The following is a 20,933-nucleotide window of genomic DNA, read 5'->3' on the forward strand; positions in this document are numbered from 1 at the left end:
GTGTTTCTGTTTTGAAAATAAAGAAAAAAAATCCATTTTTGAAAAGAAATGAAAGGAAATAAGGAGGTGACAGTTTTGGAATGTGATCAAGTACAAGAAAGGTGAGTGGAAAGTGTATAGATGAAGGGTAAAGGGCATGAGACCTCACCCCCTTCTCCAGCAAGTCAAAACAAAATGTGAAAAGATGAATAAAGGTTGTGAACCTATCAGTTGAAAGAGTTGAACAAAAAAAAAAGAAACACAGAAAGAGAAAATGAGATCCACTTATCATTTTACTATCTTCTTGCTCAGTAGCTTCAAGGAGATTTTTCAGAACATATGAGGTTTTCCTTTATGTGCATGATGGTTGTCCTTCTTCTGAATGCAAAAAGTTCTCCCATTCAGAACTGTAGTGAACATTTAGTCTTTCCCATGCTCAGACATGGCATTCCAGTCAACAGTGAAGTACTATCTCTGTGAAATCACTCAAGGAATATTAGGCTGTCTTCACAGCCGACAAGTGTACTCAGTGGCCTTAAACTTTAAGGATTTGTGGACCCAAGAACTCTCTCTATGTCTGGAGAGTTAGTGAGATATTCCCCACAGATAATGGTTGCACCATCAGAAGATGCTGAACTGTTAAACTATACAATTGGTCAGTTAATGTAACTGTCTAAATTTTTACAGTTCAATTTGTAGTCTTATAACATTGCAAGTATAAGTTGGTACTTGCAGCCATGTTTATTCAATGTTTTCTTTGATTTTTGTTCTTGCAAATAATATATAGAATTTGCAATTATATTTGAAAATTTATATTATTAAATAGTCATTTAATGTTTAATGCTTACTATGTTTTCCTTTTAAAAAAAAAAGTAAATAAATAAGTGAGGACTGTTCATGTCTTAGATAAAATTTTTTTTTGTTTGCTGTTTGCTTGATATATTTTTAAATACATTCATTATAAAAGGATGTCATATGTATGGAATATTGGTGTTGTCTCAGTTGTTAACTGCCATAATGAATAGTATATCTAGTGTCATATTATACTAATTATGTTAAAAGGAATAGATACTGATTCTTTGATCTTTTTTTTGCATGTAATACTATTGTGTTGAGCAATGGTGATATAAGGGAAATGTGACCAAAGAATTCTTTGAGAAGCAGTTCCAGTATTTTTCCCTGACCAACAATGAACAATGCTATCAGTATTCCAGTGCTTCAATTGTCCTGCATAGAGAACATTCAGTGCAACGATATTACAATTTGTGTTAATACAAAAAAAAAATAAAATATATTTATACAACATTGTTACACTATATTCAGGACATAACACCATTTAGATCATATGAAAATTTACTTGCTAATCTGTGATTTTGTTTGAGGTCTGTGGAGACCAAGTTGTTGGCCCAACCAAGGTAGGATTGTTGGATGTGAAAATTTACATAAAATTATCGTTGTTTGTTATTAGAGGACTCAGAAGATTTTGAAAAATTGTATGTAGACACATTATTTCTTTTGTTTGGGGTACCATTTATCATAGTGGAGAACAATCCGAATTCTGTAAGAGGAAATATGTCTGTCACTTCATTTTTTTTTCTTACACCGGTAGAATTCATGTTACACGTTTTTTTTTTAAAAAAAAGAAACTTGAGAAATTTTGAGCTTGTGAAATTCTCGGCGCTCAAGAATTTCTTACCCGTAGGGGGAGGTGTGTGAAAAATATTTTCACTTTTCAGCCCTTTCGCTTACTTTCAAGAAGTAATTTTGCCTAATAGTGCCTGATATTTTTTTTCACAGTCTGTACAACGAACATAGCATCACTTGACAGAGCTAAGCTTTTACTTTCGATTTCAAACACCCCAGGGGTGCGCTCGCCGTAATGCTACACTCAGTGACGTCACCTGTTCTCCGGTGTAACTCCGTGCATGGTACAGTATCCATTTAATTCTTCCCCCCCACATAGTTGACTCGTGAGAATAACACAAGTCTTAGGGAGCGCAGTTGAGGGGAAGCGGAGAGGTATATATTTGAAAGGGGAAAAACAAGACACACACAGACACACGGTTATCTTTGAGCAAGACATGACGGAAGAAAAGAGTAGTGATAGTTTTGGCCGATTTTTGTCATTGTGTAAAGAAGAGGTAAATTAATAATTACGAGGGAAAAGATGAGAAAAGAACTATATTGATGTCTGGAACAGATTTCCCCCCTTACCGACGCGGTGCAGAATATTTTCGGGTAAGTCAACCCCTATTGTTTAATAACAAACAGTATTAAATCACCCAAAAGCCGAACCTATTACCTGCATATGTTTTAATGCATTTATAAGACATCTTTCCTCACATATATATATAAATATACCCCGACAATTGGATTATTTTCTTAGAACTCAGTTTAATTGATAGTGCCACTTATTAATTTAATTGTCAAATATTAATTACACTATTAAGTTAATATAATTCCCTGTTCTAGTGTTTGAACAAGGTTATGTTATGACAAACACAAAGAATTTTGTACTTGATAGAGAATTAGTGTAAAAGTCACATGAAGAACATTACAAAATTATAATATTGCTAAAGCAAGATACTGCTTGTATCCAGTTAGTTTACTTAACAATTACATACCAATTAATCTAACTTATGTACCAATTATATTGTACTCAGTTGTATACATATATGTTAAATAAACCCTTTTGGTTTGTTAATATTTACGTCAGGACCATTTTTTCTAGATACACACAATTCACTTAACAATCTTTTTTTAAAAAAAGAATCATTAATTGCGGTCATTTAGGGGGCCCCTTATCTAAGAGGGACCTCTGGATGAAAATCACAGCGCGTCTAGATGTTGCAATTACTCTTTACTTCTCAGAGTAAATTTAGAACACTAGATTAACTTGTCCTAACTAATTCGCTAGTCGATCAGATCGAAGCTCAGGCCTCCTGGAATGCTAATGTTAGTGATGAGTTCGTCAGGAAAACCATTTTATATACACTTGAATGTTGAGTAATTGTAATAGTGGATTGTCTTAATCGCTAGGTGATAAAGGTTTCCCGGCGAGCGCACTATAACAGGAGAGCTTGTTAACAATAACCTATCAAATTTGTCAGACAAAACTTTCCCTTAACAAACCCATGCTGTGTCTGAATGATTGCTGCAGTCTTGTCTAGATGATCCTGCAATGCATCTTTAACCAGCGACTCCATTATTTTACCTGGAACAGAAGTTAAACTAACTGGTGTGTAATTACTCGTGTCACCCTACGATCCCCCTTTGTAAATTGGGGATACATTTGCACATCTCCAGTCCGTGGGAACCTCCCCTGAGTCCAAGGGTGCTCTCATAATTATGGCTAAGGGTTTGCTTAGTTGCTTTGCCGCCTCCTTTAATATAACTGGATAGATCCCATCCACCCCAGGTGCTTTTCTTACGTTTAACTTCAACAATTTCTCTTCCACTTTGCTCTCAGTTATTACAAAATCATTAAGTATCTTGCTACAATTTGATAACCTTCTGCCATTTTCAAACCTTAATAATTCCTCACGTGTGAATGTAGATGCAAAATACTCATTCAGTTTGTTTGCTATCTGAGCAGGATCATCAACAGTCGAACCATCGATGTCAAGTGGACCAATCAGATTCATCCCCTTCCTTTTAGAGTTTATATAAGTAAAGAAATCCTTGCTGTTTTTCTTAGCATCTTTTGCCAAGGATTTCTCGTAATCTGCCTTCGCCTGCCGAACCTCCTTTGTGACCTGATTACAGATTAACTTATATCTGCCATAGGCTTCTGAGTCGCTTGATAATTTATATGCATCCCATGCATTTTTCTTCTCTGTTACGAGTCTCATTAGTTCATTTGACAACCATTTAGGCCTAAACCTTGAACAATATTTCTTAATAGGTATGAAACTTTTCGTAGCTTCCACGATTAATTCCTTGAATGCTTCCCACTTAGAATTTACTGTTGGTAACATCGTCAGTTGATCCCACTGACGTATTAATGATCTTGGTAAAACACCTCGCAGCATTCCAACACGCTCATTCAATGCCTCCTGTGGTCTTCCATCAAAAGGATGTCAGAAGGATTTGATGAATCTTGATGCTAAGAAAGCTCCAGATTCCGATGGTATTTCTCCACTTGTTCTCAAAACCTGTGCTCCTGAACTTACTCCTGTTCTTTGCCGCCTTTTTTCATTTTCTTATTCGAAAGGTGTTTTTTCTTCTGCTTGGAAATTTGCTCATATTCAGCCAGTTCCTAAAAAGGGTGACAAATCCCTCCAATTCAATTATCGTCCCATTGCAATTACGTCTACTGTTTCTAAAGTAAAGGAGAAATAAATTAACCGCCAACTGTTAAACTTCCTAGATACCTTCCGTGTGATCAACGATCACCAGTATGGTTTCCGTCAGTGTCGATCCACTGGTGATATTCTGGCTTATGTTAGCCATTTATAGACTAATTCAATGGAAAAATTGGGTGAAACACAAGCAGTTGCTCTCGACATCTCAAAGGCTTTCGATCGTGTTTGGCATAAAGGTCTTCTTAACGATTATATGGTTTGCCAACAGTTTTTTGTAATTGGTTATTCAGCTTTCTTTCTGATCGCTCACTGAGGGTCATAGTAGATGGCTCTCTGTCTTCTAACTTCTCCACTAAAGCCTGTGTCCCGCAAGGTTCAGTTCTTTCCCCCACACTTTTCCACTTGTATATTAATGACCTTCTTCCATTGACTGGAAATCCTATCCATAGTTTTGCCGATGATAGCACATTGCATTCCACTTTCCATTTTGAGAAACCCTGTTCTGCTCAATCAGCATCAACTTCTCCAATTCCTTAAATGCCGATATCCAAGTAATTCTCCAGGGGGGCAGAGAGAACTCAGTTGATTTCAATCCTTCTAAAACTCAGTCTTGTCTTATATCTCGCAAAAAGGATTCTTCTGCTTCTATGCTTATCTTTAGTGACACTCCGATTTCTAGGCAAAATGATATATCTCTTTTGGAGATTACCCTGACTTCTAATCTTTCTTGGCACAAGCATATTATTATTATTTTTAGTATTATTATTATTAGCTATATTGTGCAAGGAAGCCTGAGGCTTATGCAGCACCAGCCAAAAAAAAAAAAAAAATCCAGAGTTACCCTGAGAGAGAGAGAGAGAGAGAGAGAGAGAGAGAAAAGTAGAAGGGAATCACCAAGAAAGAGAAGAATGATGATATCCAGCTCAGGACCCTGGGTGTGCCAAGCCCATACTCGCTAGATGTGAGCCCCCGGGGTTGATATTACAAATATTGCTTCCTCTGCATTTAAATAACTTGGTTTTCTCTTTCGCTCACGGCATTACTTTTCTTCCAAACAGCTGTTCACTCCTGACAAATCGGAAATCTGCCCTACCATGGAATATTGTTTCCATGGTAGGGCGGATCACTGACCCAGAATCATTGTTTCTGGGGCGGTTTCCCCAAAACCTCTCTCAGGCTTCTTGATTCCGTACAGAAGAGGGCAGTTAGGTTAATTAATGATTCATCTCTAACAATATCTCTTCACTCGCTGCCTCATAGACGTACTGTTTCTGCTGCATGCCTCTTCTACAGATACTTCCATGGGCACTGTTCTTCTGAATTGGCTTCTATAATTCCCGCTGTCTCTTTCAAAACAATCCGAAAACGTGCCGCCACTAGCCAACATCCATTTACTGTCCAACTTCAAACTCACAGAAACAAATTTTCATCTTCCTCGTTTATTCATTCAACTTCTATTTTCTGAAATAACCTTCCTTCATATGTCTTTCCTGAAAATTACAGTCTACAGAAGTACAAGCGTAGTGTCAACAAACATCTTCTCTCAGATTTTCGACCTCCAACCCAAGCATGGTACTAAGTACTATAGGATCTAATACCTCTTGAGTTTCGGGTTTTCATAAAAAAAAAAAATTGAATAACAAAAAATAGATAATACAGATGATTGAAAAATAACTTTTAGGATTTATGGCCTGACATCTTGGACTTCAACATTGTTCAATGTTTAACTGAAGTTTAACATTGACAAATGCAAAGTATTGCATATGGGTAGAAGGAATCCCATAGGGTCGTACCAACTGTGTGGTACGTTCCTATGGGGTTACACTTAGGGTGATAGAAAATGAAAAAGATGTAACAATGTGAACATTTTTACATCGTAAAATATTCTCATAAATAGCCATACATTACTTTTGCCAGTCACTATATGTGTGGAGTAATAAGGCCGCGTTGAAAGTTGTTTTGTACGATTCTATTCTTAGTAAGCAGTAATCGAATTTCCATCTCACTCACATAGTTTCAGTCGATCCACTCCACTGCATGAAGCCGACATTCGATAGGATCAGCTAAGTAGTGCCACGTTAGTATAACTCAGGTATACAGTGGCAAAATCTGTGGGGGCTAGTGAGTAAATCGGAGTCAGGAAGGTATTCCTGAAAGAAATTCGAACTGATTACTGCGAATTGACTCTTGTCGGAAAATGGACAGAGGTAAATAGACTTTGTATGAAGAGAATACCTTAGTATAACCCGGAAGTATCATCGTATATCAATTAATAATTTACTCCTTTCTCACGGTAGATTTCTCAAATTAAACGTGTCTAATTACTAGGACAGGTGATCCTAGATTTGCTTTTCCCCACAGAAATAAGCTCCTAACCAATCAAAAACGGGGCCATCCAAAGGGGTAAGGGAGGTATATATTGGGAATATGGGAAAAACGAGGAGTTCTGGAGGAAGATGGAAAAAGGAGCTAAAACTTCGATGATGAGAGATGAACAAGAGGAGGTAGTACCTGGCAAGTCGCTAGGAAAGTTTTTGGGTAAGTTCGTCTTTTAGTTTAGCGACCGGTTATCTGGAATTACTGAACGACCACAGCTACTATTCTATTCCCCGCCTAATATCACATACTAGTCTCTCTCCTCCCAGCTAAATTCACAGATGTATTTTCTATATTAAGGCCAGAATGTGTCATCTATTGTACCAACTACTGGATACTGCGTTTCCAGTAACGGTAAACATAACTATATGTCAATCTTACACATTCGCCTATAAATTCTTACACATTCGCCTATAAATTCGAATAGCTGGATGCTCTTCTACTTATTGTATATTAACAACGATTGTTTACCGAAACTACATGAAGAATGTAGACAGAATGGCAGAAAGGTGCCATGTTACTACTATCCATTAACTAGTAAAAGTAAAACTATCCTGAGTAAAGCTAACACTTACAAAATAACATAATCTTAATTTCCTATCTTACTTAGTATTTCTTTTATTGTAAATAAATATACAGGCCTATATATATGTAATAAACTATACCTTGTTTGTTGATCTCTCTTTCTTCAGGACTATTCCTAAATACACACTTTTGATAGCATACACATAAATATTTAAACAAACCATCTTTAAAGGCGGGCTCAAAGGCCAATACACAAAAGGGCCTCAGAGTTTAATCATCACAACGCAATTCTCGTTGCTGCATTCTTGCCCAACGTCCATCTGGGTGAGTTTTAGAGCACAGGATTTTGTCCTAATTTAACGCTAGACGCTCATATAAAGTCCTAGTCTTTCTGGTTTCTCATTTTAGTGCTGGAAACCTGCCTGGGAGTCTTGATATTCGTATTAAACACTGCCCAGCAGGCGCCCTACATTATTACAGAAAAGACTTCGGAACAAAGAACTTGGGAGTATTTGTCCAGTCTGATATGAAATTTTCTGAGCAATGCTGACAGGGTACGACAGCAGGTCACAGGTCATGGATACTGTCAATGATATACAGGAATTTTGTTGTCAGGGAAAAGTTGATTATCCCTTTGTATAAGGCAATGTTCAGGCGATGCCTTGAGTACTGCGCACAAGCCTGGAGGCCTCAATTTAGGAAGGATGTAGAGTTGCTTGAATGTGTACAGGGAAGGGCAACAAGATTGCTGAGGGGAATGAAGAGGTCCTCTTACTAAGAAAGGCTTAAGTTCTGAAAATCGCAGCGGTTGGAGACTAGACTAGGCACCTGCGAGGTGATCTGAATGAGGTGTATAAGGCCTTGAATTGGTTTGGCATGCTGAATTCTGATGGAATTCTTCCGCTTGCTCAGATTGCGAACCTGAGAGGGCATAAATTCAAATTGAGGAAAAACAGTTGAAGAATAGATGCGCGGAAATTTGGCTTTAGCCAGCAGGTGGTAATTGCTGGAACAAACTTCCATCTGTCGTTGTGAAAGTTGATAGCTTAAATAAATGCAAGGATTAACTGGACAAACGTTTAGAGCGAAGGATGTGTGAAATTGTTTTTTTTTTTTTTTTTTTTTTTTGCTGATGCTACATAAGCTCATACGCTTGCTTTCTTGCATCTTGCATCTTGCATCTATTGCATCTATCATATGCCTCTATTACTACTACTTCAGGACACCTTGAATACCTCTAGTTACCTCTTTAACAGAATAATAAATTTCATATCAAATTGTACCATATAACCTTTTTCATGCTGCAAAAAGTTCTAGAAACATTCAACCTTATTTGATATTTTTCAGATCATATCTGCCACAGGGTCCAAGCCATTTTGGATCAACTTGGTCTGGTTTTGGCCATTAATTACCCTTCCGAACTTCAGAATATCAGCTGATTTTTTCAGCTTCCCTTTGTCAATGTAAATGAGGAATTTTGGAAACAAGTGATTATAAAGTCCTTGTACAACTTTAAATTTTAATAACTTTGGATCTACACATGATAGAAGCACACTGCAAATGACATATAAAAGGTGAATTCTTAAAGTTTTTTTAGGTATCACTGTTGTTAGTTAATTTTTATTTCTTTTCAGATCCTTCAACTGATTGAAAATACCAACAGTAGAAAGAAAAGGTCAACTCTGTGTTATGGCTTGCAGAATTGAAGTCCATAACAGCTTTAAGAAGAAGATTCACTGCTCATCACAGGAAAGATGTACCACATAGGAACTAAATTAACAGTTGGATGAAAAGGTTTAGAGAAACTGGGTTTGTGAATGACAAACCACGATCTGGGAGGCCTCAGATCAGTGAAGAGACTGTAGCCATAGTCCTGGAAGCATTTGAAAGGAGTCGAGTCCATGCAAGTCAGTGTAGCGTGTATCTGCTGATTTAGACATTCTGCAATCAGCTGTGTGCAAAATTCTAAGAGTGAAATTGCACGAACATGCTTACAAGACTCAGGTGGTTTAAATGTTAGAGGAAGACTACCAAGTGAGATTGGATTTCTGTAAATAGATGAAATCAAAAATGGACAATTCACACGACTTCCTTGAGGAGTTAACGTTTTCTGATGAGGCTACTTTCCACATTAGTGGCAAGTCAACTGCCACAATTGCCAAATTTGGCGAAGAGAGATCTCAAGAAGTCTGGAAACGTGAAAGAGATCCAAAAATCAATGTCTGGTGTGCCCTCAGGAAGTCATGCATTTATTGGTCCTTTCTTTTTAAAGAAGCAACAGTCAATAATGAATGTTACCTGAAAATGCTGAAGAATTTCCTCATCCCTGAATTACAATGGTTAAATCTTTTAGACAGCAGCTTTTTTCAGCAAGATGGTGGAACATGCCACTGTGTAACGAACGTGCAACAGTTTTAGAATGACACCTTCCCAGACAAGTGGATCAATAGAGCTGGACCAATGGCTTGGCCACCTCGTTCACCTGATATGAATCCACTGACTACTTTTTTATGGGGTTATGTTAAAACATATGTACACAACAAAATCAGTTTTTTGGATGAACTTAAGGTCAGGATCACAAATGCAATTCATGAAAATACTGAGCAGCAACTGAGGAATGTTTTCGACAGGTTGGAAAATTGGTTTTAAAAATGTGTCATAAATGATGGCGGTTATGTTGAAAGTTAAAAAAATCAAACTATTGCTCAAGATTTCAGCTTTTATATGCCATTTACAGTGTGCTTCTATCGTATACATCCAAAGTTATTAAATTTTAAAGTTGTACAAGGACTTTATAACCACGTTGTATCGAGAAGGAAAGGCAGTCAAAAAACTACTATACCTCCAGGTCTGCAACTGAGGGAAGGCTGGAAGACTAGTATCATATGGTTTTGGTTTTTTCATGAGAGTAGGAAGTCCAGAATTTTGAGTTTCACCGCCAATTTACTGATTCTGGTAGATGATAGTTTCATCTACCAAAACATGCAATGAACGGCCATAGATAAAACTAGTAACCCAATTGCAAAAAAGGAGAAATCATAAGGCAGAAGACCATTTAGATGATCATTTTGTTCAACATGATGAAGACAGAAGTGATGAGAGTAACTGATTCAGTTTCTCCAAACTTTTTTATGGAATTTGTCCAAGGATAGTGACAAAAATCAAAATATTACCTGTGAATCAATGCTGGTGGAATACATATTGACAATTATTAATGAAATGGCAAGTTTTGAGATACAGCAGGAGTTAGTAGTTGATGGATTTCTTTGAAAGAGCTGATGTGAAGGATTTGTCACTTTTTTAAGAATTGACATTAGATAATTTCCAAACAGAAGAAAAAAAAAACACATATAAGGGTTAAAAAAAACAGGAGTTAACTCAAGCACAGTTTTTGAGAACAAATGGGGAAATGCTATTGGAACCTTGAAACAGGATTTTGAGAGGGGCCTGAGTATGAAAAGGCAGTGGTACAGTGTTAAAATTTTTGCACTTATTGTATAACACTTCAAACAGTATCCCATCAAGTTAATGCAGTTTCAATAACATTTTTTTTTAATTATGGGTCCTGAAGTCAACAACAAAGATGCGTGAATTAGAAAAGATGGACAAAATAAATGTGCAGTCATCCAATATTAGGGAAAAAAAAAATCTGATACCAAACACAGCTCATGACACCTTTTACATATGACATCCTTCCTGTTCAGAATCATAGTTAAGAAATGGACAGCAGAATTTAAACAAGGAAGGAAAGAGCCTGGAAGAGGGCACTCTGTGGAAGATCTGAAATATCCATCATTCCAGAAGTTGAGAGTGTTCATGATCTGGTGATGAGTGAGTGATGAATGACAGTTTGGTAGTGACACTGGCAATGTACCAAAAATGTTCAGATGGGTGAGTGACTCACCCATCTGAACTTTTTTGCTAAGAAAAAGGTGTCAGAATGATAGTCCCAAAGCTGTTGATAGCAAATAAAAAACACAAGAGTTGTCAAGTGAACTTTTCAAGCAGATCCAGCAAAATTCCTCAGACGGTCTGTGACCATAGATGACATGTGGTCCATAACTTTCTGCCAGAGACAAAAGAGCAGTCCAAACAGTGGCAACAGCCCCTTCCCCGCCCTAAAGAAAACCAAGGCAGTTTGTTTAGCTGGTAAGGTGATGGCATCAGTTTTTGGGATGCTGATGGAGTGTTACTAGTGGACTACCTTCAGAAAGGCAAAAAAGTAACAAGGGCATATTGTTACTGGCCTTGTGAAGTGTTTGTGTTATAGTGCAGTCAGACATGACATTCTCTGAGCAGTGCAGATGGGCTGCCAGAGCAAGGCATGAAGTCTTGTCAATGATATACAGGGTGTTTCAAAAATGATGGTCAATAATTTAAAGGTGAAAAGTACATGTGGACATGTGTGTGTATAGGTAGGGCGGCTCCCAGAACGTCCGTTCAAATTCACCTCGTTTCTTTGTAAGTTGAACAGACTTTGCAAAACAGGCCAGCGTGTAATAATGTAATGTTCGTGTAGTTAATGCATGTTGTGTTATGCTGACTTCTTAGCTACCTAGAAGCAGCTATCACCAGGAAGGCTGCTTCTAGATACTCGTCCACACTACGGTGAAAAGTACAAACTAAAATAAGCAAAAAAGTCCCAGTGAACATTGGGCCGCAAATGAAACGTTTTCGAGATAATGCACATTTTCTGTTAAGATCCGCCACTGGCTATGGGAGCACTAGTTTAGCAAAAAGCTGTGAATCCTTTGCTAACGGTGGTTTTATTAAACATAAGATAATACATTTTTGATTTTTGGTTACAACACCAGGAATTTACAGATTTACATGTTACAGGATGTTCTTTCTAACACCCTTTCCTCAACACCAGATGTTATGCTTCTGGGCCTACCTGCTCCTACTCCATGTGCAAAGTGCCCATGTTCTCTAAGGCGTTGATGTACCCTGATGAATGTGCGCCTGTTGGGCTGCCTTCAGTGGGGAAATGTTTCTTGGTACAAACGTGCAGCCTCGAGTGCACCACCGTTGGCTTTCCCATACATGAAGTGCATGTCTGCATAGGCTTTGTTACTGTAACCTCTTTCCATGTTGACTATCCTTTGACAAGTAGTAGTAGTAGTAGTAGTAGTAGTGGCACATGATGCAAGAAAGCAAGTGTAGGAGCTTATGCAGCATCAGCCAAAAAAAAAAAAAAAAAAAAAATCACACCATTCCCTCCAAATGCCTATCCAGTTCCTCCTTAAATTTATTTAACCTATCAACTTCCACAACGACAGATGGAAGTTTGTTCCAGCAATTAACCACCCGCTGGCTAAAGGCAAATTTCCGCACATCTATTCTACATCTGTCCTTTCTTAATTTGAACTTATGTCCCCGTAGGTTGGTAATCTGAACAAGTGGAAGGATCCCATCAGAATTCAGCGTGCTCAACCCATTCAAGGCCTTATAGACCTCAATCAGATCACCGCGCAGGTGCCTAGTCTCCAGCCACTGCAATTTGCAGAACTTAAGCCTCTCTTGGTAAGAGGATCTCTTCATTTCCCTCACCAATCTTGTTGCCCTTCTCTGTACACGCTCAAGTAAATCTACATCCTTCCTAAAATGAGGCCTCCAGACCTGTACGCAGTACTCAAGGCATGGCCTGACCATTGCCTTATACAGAGGGACAATCACCTCCTTTTCCCTGCTAGCAAAATTCCTATATATCATTGACAAAACCCCATGACCCGCCCTAGCAGCCTGTCTGCACTGCTCAGAAAACTTCACATCTGACTGCACAATTACTCCCAGGTCTTTTTCATTTTCTACCACCTTAAGTGTAGTACCACACAGTTGGTACGTTTCTCTGGGGCTACTTCTACCCATATGCAGTACTTTGCATTTGTCAAGGTTAAACTTCAGTTGCCACTTCTTAGCCCATCTGCCCAAATTATCTAGATCCTGTTGCAGTAGCACACTGCCATTACTGTCATTAACAACCCTGCCAACCTTTGTGTCATCTGCAAACTTCGACATTAAGCCTGATATACCTTCATCAATATCATTGATAAATACACAAAACAACAGTGGACCCAACACCGAACCCTGTGTACTAGCATGCCTGCTACGTCTCAGAGCATTGATAGAGGGGAAAGGGAGAGAATGAACATAAACTAACCTAACCTAAACAGACAAGTCAGTAATGGTTCCCATCTCTGTACAGTTCACCTTGTCAGTGGTGGATCCCAACTAGAAATGTGCAATATCTCAAAAACATTTAAGGACCCATGTTTACTAGGCTTTTTTGCATATTGTCGTCTGTACAGTTCACCTTTAAATTATTGACCATCACTTTTGAAACATCCTATATAGAAATTTTGCTACCAAGGACTAGGAGGTGATTATCCCTTTGCATGACGCAATGGTTAGGCCACACCTTAAATTACTATTGTCTTATACAAAGGGATAATCGCCTCGTTTTGCCTGCTAGCAAAATTATTCCTGTATATCATTGACAATACCCCATGACCGTCTCTGGCAGCCTGTCTGCATTGCTCAGAGAACTTCATATCTGACTGCACAATCACTCCCAAGTCTTTTTCATTTTCTACCACCCTAAATGTAGTACCAATTTGTCAATGTCAAACTTCAACCGTCATTTCTGAGCCCATCTGCCCAACTATTCTAGATCCTATTGCAGTAGCATACCGTCATTCCTGTAATTAACCACCCTACCAATCTTTGTATCATCTGCAAACGTAGACATTAAGCTTGATATACATTCATCATTATCAATAATACACTGGTGTGCAAAACGTAAGGACCAACACTGTTTCTAAAGGTTACAACCACAAAATCTTTACTTAAGGTGCTCTTTACTGATGAGAGTAGATTCAGTCTCAGCAGCGATTCTGGACGTCAGCTAATCTGGCGAGAGGTTGGCACATAGTATCACCCCGCAAACATCACTGAAAGGGATCGATATGGTGGGCGAGGTGTTCTCGTCTGGGGCGGCGTTATCTTGGATGGACGTACACAAATGCAGATACTGGAAGGCGGAAATGCAACCTGTGCATGCTACTGTACTGAGGTAATCCTTTCCCATGTGCGTCTGTTCCGAGGTGACATTGGCCCCGAGTTCGTGTTTCACGATAACGCCGATTTACGGAAAAGTGCCCTCCGCATCCCCCCTTTCGCCTCCCACATTTCGCCCCCCTCATTTCGCCTCGCACATTTCGCCCCCGGAACATTTTGCCCCCAGTAGATAATGAGTACACCCCTAAAGTCCAGCTACAGGACCAAAAGAAATAATCGGTCCATATTTTTTAAACAGTTTAGACCTTCAAAAATCTAATTTTATGCCAATCCACGTAATGGTTTCCTTGCTGCCAGAGGTATGGTGTTTGAAGGCAGAAGTCTTGAGCGCTCATTGTTGAGACCGCACGGTCTGAACACTACGGTTCTGACAGTGGGGAAGATGTCCCACCTGTTTTGCAAAATTGATATCGCCATCCTCAAGAATTGGTCTAGGAGAGTTGTAAAAGAAGCTTCCTATATCTAAAATAAAGGTAATCCCTGTTGATTTATAATATAATAGAATATAGGAATTATCGAGCATTTAATAGCTCTCAATTATCAAATCTATTAAACAGTTTTTAATGTATGATTCTCAGGACGAACTGCTCCCGGGTCGCATGCTTATTTTTTCCACTAGTAACAATCTTCAGTTATTGGCGCATAGCCAGAAGTGGTTTTCTGTTAGAACAAGAAGTATGCTGCAATTTCTGCTAGAATCAAAAGAATAGTCCAAGATTTTCAAAATCGTAATGTGATTGATTACCTTAGAGGCATTGCATACAACTTCGAGTTTTAAACAATAATAATGTGCATTTATTCTATGATTGATTACCTTTGATTTGTTTACCTTTACCTTTGATTGATTTATTCTATTAAAACAAAATAAATTAGAATTAATAAAAAATTAGGTGTATTATTTACATTTCTATAGCCTATTCATTATCTACTGGGGGCGAAATGTGTCGGGGATGAAATGTGGGAGACGAAATGCGGGGGGCGAAATATGCCGGAGGCGAAATGTGCCGGGGGCGAAATGCGGAGGGCGAAATGCGGGGGACAACTTTTCCGGATCCCGATAACGCCACACCCAATCGGACTGCAGCTGTTGATATGCTTTTTGGAAAAAAAAAAAAATATATTATTTTAGGGTTACCCGTAATTAAACACATTAACCCGTATTTGTGTCTGTGCATTGCGTATGTTCTATGGTTGATTTGCCTGTTTTTGCTGGACGAAAAAACCCCAGTAACTGGGGAGAAAAACCTTGCTGTCTACGCCTGAGACTAACTAACTCAGCCACGGAGTGAAAAAAGCCCATTAAAGTTCCTCGCGTCATCGACGGGATTCGAACCCAGGCCTTTTTACACCCGGTGTGGGGAGGACGGTGACGATACCACTGTGCTACGCGCGCAGACCCATGCTTTTTGGAAAGTGAGGACATTGTTCGTATTGATTGGCCTGCCCGTTTCCGTCGATCTAAATCCCATCGAACACATATGGTACGCTCTGGGGAGATGCCTAGCGACACGTCCACACCCACCAGAAAATGTTCACCAGCTGAAGATGGCGCTGACAGAGGAATGGACGATGTTATCGCAAGAACTTATCAACAACATTGTTCTAAGTATGGACAGGTGGTGCAAAGCCTGCATCGACATTAGGGGTGGCCATATCTTTTACTGAGGACCACCTCTTCCTTTTGTTCCATCTTTGGCAGTGCTACATCTGTATCATGGCAGCCAGTGTTCTGTTGCTATTTTTGAATAAAGTCCCTGCGTACCGTTTTGTTTCCGTTGTTTTGTCGGTGTTGTTTCCTTCGTCATTTCTGTACCTCACGGGGTTCCTTTTGTATGCTTTTCCCATATCCAGGCCACTCCTATGAGAAACTACAGATGAAAACCTGACTGGTCCTTAAATTTTGTACACCAATATATACAGGGTGTTTCAGTTAAACGTTTCAGAACTTCTAAGAGGGGTAGGGTACATCCTGACAACTCGAAATCATATAGCAATATGGGGTCGGAAATGCTTTCCTGAAGCGGTGTTGTACACAGAAGCACCATAAAAAGAAAAGAGACTGTAAGTGAGAAATCGTTTTAATAATACATGAAAAGAAGCAAAAGGTACATGGATTAAAGTAAGTGTTCGAAGTTTCTTCCACGGGCTACAATGCACGCCTCACATCTCCGACGCATGGACATCCGAACATTCTGGAATACTCCAGGCAGCGTGTCCAGACACAGCAACCGGAGGATTATGCACCTCGTATTGCTTTCGCACAGTGGTACCTTGGAAAATGTGCTACAAATCCCCTTTTTCCTGCTGAAGTGTTGTTTTCCGATGAGGCATCCTTCACAAGGGAAGGAATTTTCAACACGCATAACGACCATATCTGGGCGGTCGAGAACCCGCATGCAATACGACGTCGTGCAGCACAGATTCGATTTTCGGTCAATGTATGGGCCGGTATTATGGGAGATCACCTCATCGGACCTTACCTGTTACCGTGTCGTCTAACCGGACCTATCTACTTGATCTTTCTGCAGCAAGTATTGCCACAACTTTTGAGAGATGAACAGATTTCTGCATCGACGCAACAGACAATGTGGTTCCAACACGATGGAGCCCCTGCCCATTATAGCGGAGATGTTCGTAACTACCTGGATGTCACATTTGGTCAACAGTGGATCGGACGTGGTGGTCCCGTGCGTTGGCCTGCTCGGTCACCCGACCTATCATGTCTTGATTTTTATTTCTGGGGTCATATGAAATCGCTAGTTTATGACACCCCTGTTGACAATGCTGAGGAGCTGGTTGCAAGAATCGCAGTAGCTGCCGAAGAAATTCGAAATTCGCCTGGAGTATTCCAGAATGTTCGGATGTCCATGCGTCGGAGATGTGAGGCGTGCATTGTAGCCCGTGGAAGAAACTTCGAACACTTACTTTAATCAATGTACCTTTTGCTTCTTTTCATGTATTATTAAAATGATTTCTCACTTACGGTCTCTTTTCTTTATGGTGTTTCTGTGTACAACACCGCTTCAGGAAAGCATTTCCGACCCCACATTGCTATATGATTTCGAGTTGTCAGGATGTACCCTACCCCTCTTAGAAGTTCTGAAACGTGTAACTGAAACACCCTGTATATTGAAAACAATAATGGGCTCAGCACTGAACCCTGAAGGAATCCACTAATAATATTAATCCACAAAGAGTGGTGCCCATTGGTAACCATTTTCTGTCTTCTTCCACTTTACCATCCCTTTATACATCGCAGTAACTTGCCCCTTAATGTCACATCGATCCAGCTTGTACAGCAGTCTTTCATGCGCAACAGTATCAAAAGCCTTCCTGAAATCCAAGTGTAGGATATCAAAATTATTTTAACATCCATTTCCTTGGTCACTGTCATAGTAACCTATCAGATTGGTCGGACAAACTCCCCCCCCTTTAAAAAATCTATGCTGTGATGGCAGTATAAGCCAGTCCTATATTACTTCTTTTACCAGTGACTATTTTTTCCCCTGAAGTAGATGCTTAGCTATCAGGTCTGTAATTACTCCTGTCATCTTTATGAATTGTTATTATTATTAGCCATATGGTGCAAGGAAGCCTGAGGCTTATGCTGCACCGGTCAAAAAAAATTTTTTTTTGAATTACCCCGAGAGAGAGAGAGAGAGAGAGAGAGAAAACAAGAGTCAGAAGTAAAAGGGAATCACCAAGAAAGAGAAGAATGATGATATCCAGCTCAGGACCCTGGGTGTGCCAAGCCCGTACTCACCAGATGACAGCCTCTGGCGTTAGATATATAATTGGCATCGTTTTAATTATAGCTCATATTAGCATTAGCATTAGCATTAGTATTTGCATACGATGCAAGAATGAACGCTTATGCAATACCAGCCAAAAAAAAAAAAAAAAGGCCTTTCCATTTCACCCCTCCGTTCGTTCCAAATGCCTGTCCAGCTCAGTCTGAAATTTATTTAGGCTATCAACTTCCACAACAAAAGATGGAAATCTGTTCCACCAATCAACCAGCTGCTGGCTAAAGGCACATCTATTCTACAACTGTCTTTCCTCAATTTGAATTTATGCCCCCTCAGGTTCTTAATCTGAGCAAGAGAAAGAATCCCATCAGCTTGCTCAGCCCATTCAAGGCCTTATACACCTCAGAATTACTCATAATCTGCCTTAGCTTGCCTGGCATCCTTTGTGACTTGATTACAGACTAATTTATATCTAAGAGGCTTCTGTATCACCTGATAATTTATATGCATCCCATGTATTTTAATTCATTGTCACGCGTCTGAATAGTTCATCAGTCTTCCATTAAATCTAGAGCTTGAACAGTATATATTCGTTGGTATGAAAAGCCTAGTAGCGTCATTGATTATTTCTCTGAATGATTTCCGTTTAGAATTTGCTGTTGGTAACATCATCAGTTGGTCCCACTGCATTGAATTTAAAGGCTGTCTGAGACCACTGTAGTCATCATTACGAAAGCAAAGTCTTTTTCCTTTACCCTTAATATTAGTTATGTCTTTAATTAAATTCCACATTAGTACACTGTGATGCTGTCATCCAGTGGGTATTTTACCAGCTGATTCTTAATACACGAAGAATAACTGCTGATAACCAGATCAAGAGTATTACTTCCTTTTTTGCCCCTCTAACATGCTGCTGTAGAAAATAGTCATCCAAGAAATTCACAAAAGTCTTACTAATGTATGAGTGACCAACCCACAAATTCAGTTAACAACTGGAAAGTTAAAATGCCCCATCTGAATGCACGACTAAAAACGGAAGATTTTAATAGGTGGGCAGTGTAATCGGTGAAATATGGTCTAAGTCGCTGATGTGCCTAAAACCTAACAACAACAAAAAATCGACTATCGTTGTTCTATGGTTGTCTCAAGGAGGGCTATTAATGTATCTAGTGCGTCGTGTCTGTGCTTTGTACATTTTGACCAACCAGTTTTGCCATACTTGTGTTCCTTCGCTTTTTGTATTAACGTGACTTTGTACTTTCAGGTGTTAACGAATAAACCGATATCATTATTATTGACACACTAATCCAATATTCAAAACTGTAAAGGTTAAAGGCGAATGGTAGTTGGCGTTAGGGACACCAGGGGGCTTATCACTTTTAATGAGAATGGCCGACGACGAGTTAGAGAATTTGCGTGCTAAGCGGCTTTCTGAACTTCAGAAGCAGTATCAGGTTCGTTGAAAATATGGACTTTGCCAATAGAAGCTTAAAGTGAAACTGTGACAAAATTGGTCTAGTTTAATAAGATATACTGAGTTGCATAAGAAAGGTCATTAATAGAAGTCGTTATAATTATTGTTTTCAGGTAGAAAAAAAATTCACAAAGGTTTTGGTTTATGTGCTTGGTACTTCTTTAAAATTTCTGACCCGTGAAGTTCTGATTGTCGTGTAGTGGTTGGCAGCCACGCACCGAAGTGGGCCTGCCGTTAGTGGCATATCATCACGAGTTTGGGTTCCTGTGCGTAATTTATTTTGGATGTAACTTTCTGTTTTACTTTTTCCACCCCCTCCCCGCTCACCCTCCCAAGTGAGCGTCATGATAGTCACTCCGTAGAATGAGGCTGGTGGTGATGGGACTTATTTTCACGAATTGTAAATTTGGTGCTACATGGTAGTATTGAGAACCAGCATGCCCCTCCTAGACCCAAACAGCCTTTCTGGACCTACCTTTTCATTCCAATTTGAGGCCTGTAAATGGCTAGAGGAATTTCTAAAGGCTTCTTCAGTTAAGACTATAGTCAGCTGATCTCGTGCGGGGAAGTAAAATTTCTTGTGAGTTATTCTGGGTTTTACAGCCTGAACAACATGCATTTTGGCCTTTGTACAAACAATACAAACTGTGTAGTCTGCTCTCATGTTAGACCTAAACCCCAAACATCTCTTCCAGTTTCTATTTTTCTATATTTTATGACAGAGTTCTGCCTCCCTCCACCCAACATCCCTGGTGCTGCATCCAAGTTAATCATATTTGCCATTTTACTTGATCACAGATTATGTTCTTAATGGTTAGATCCTGTTGGAATGTGCCACATTTCTGTATTACAGAAAATAAGTGGACAAACAAAAATCAGATTATTTATTTTAATGCATGTATTCAGTTATTTATTTATTCTGTTGAGGATGCTACATAAGAAAAAAAAAGAATTGGAAAGGAAAAAATAAATTTAAGGAAAAAAATTAAAATGTTCCTGAAATGTAAAGCATATTTGTTTGTTAATATGTATTGTAATAGGTTTAATATTGTATTAAATACCAAACTGTCTAATTGTGATAGTACTGTATTTATGTGGTGAAAACTTAATTATGATATACGAACAATTCAAAATGTGTTTGTATATCATAATTATGCTCTTCTGTGATGAGGTGGTTAAAATTTGTGGTGCATTAACTTATTTAAGATTATGGAATCTTAATTTTAAGATAAGGTATAAATGTAATATTAATATGACAAGACAAAAGACTTATTTATAACCCAAGTATTGTCAAAGGGTTAATGTTTTAAAAAATGTTTAAATTGTGTTCAAAACACAGTTTAAACATGTTTTAAACCAGGCAGTACCTTATAAGAATAATGCTGCAAAATACTCCCACTAATGGGCACTCCAGATATATATATATATATATATATATATATATATTTT

At 38.8% G+C, this 20,933-nt stretch overlaps 1 protein-coding gene across 1 annotated transcript in view; it reads left to right on the top strand.

The window, feature by feature from the left end:
• Nucleotides 1-19,367: 19,367 nt before the first annotated feature.
• Nucleotides 19,368-20,933, top strand: part of PDCD-5 (programmed cell death 5) — a 44,949-nt gene continuing 43,383 nt past the window's right edge. Inside the window, exon 1 of the mRNA XM_090382846.1 lies at nucleotides 19,368-19,464. Within this exon, the coding sequence (XP_090238972.1) occupies nucleotides 19,393-19,464 (72 nt within the window). The 5' untranslated portion in view covers nucleotides 19,368-19,392. The remainder of the gene's footprint in view (nucleotides 19,465-20,933) is intronic.

This window comes from Mastigoproctus giganteus, chromosome 10 (genome assembly GCF_048544385.1).
Source record: "Mastigoproctus giganteus isolate SK-2022 chromosome 10, ASM4854438v1, whole genome shotgun sequence".
NCBI classification, from domain to species: Eukaryota; Metazoa; Arthropoda; class Arachnida; order Uropygi; family Thelyphonidae; genus Mastigoproctus; species Mastigoproctus giganteus.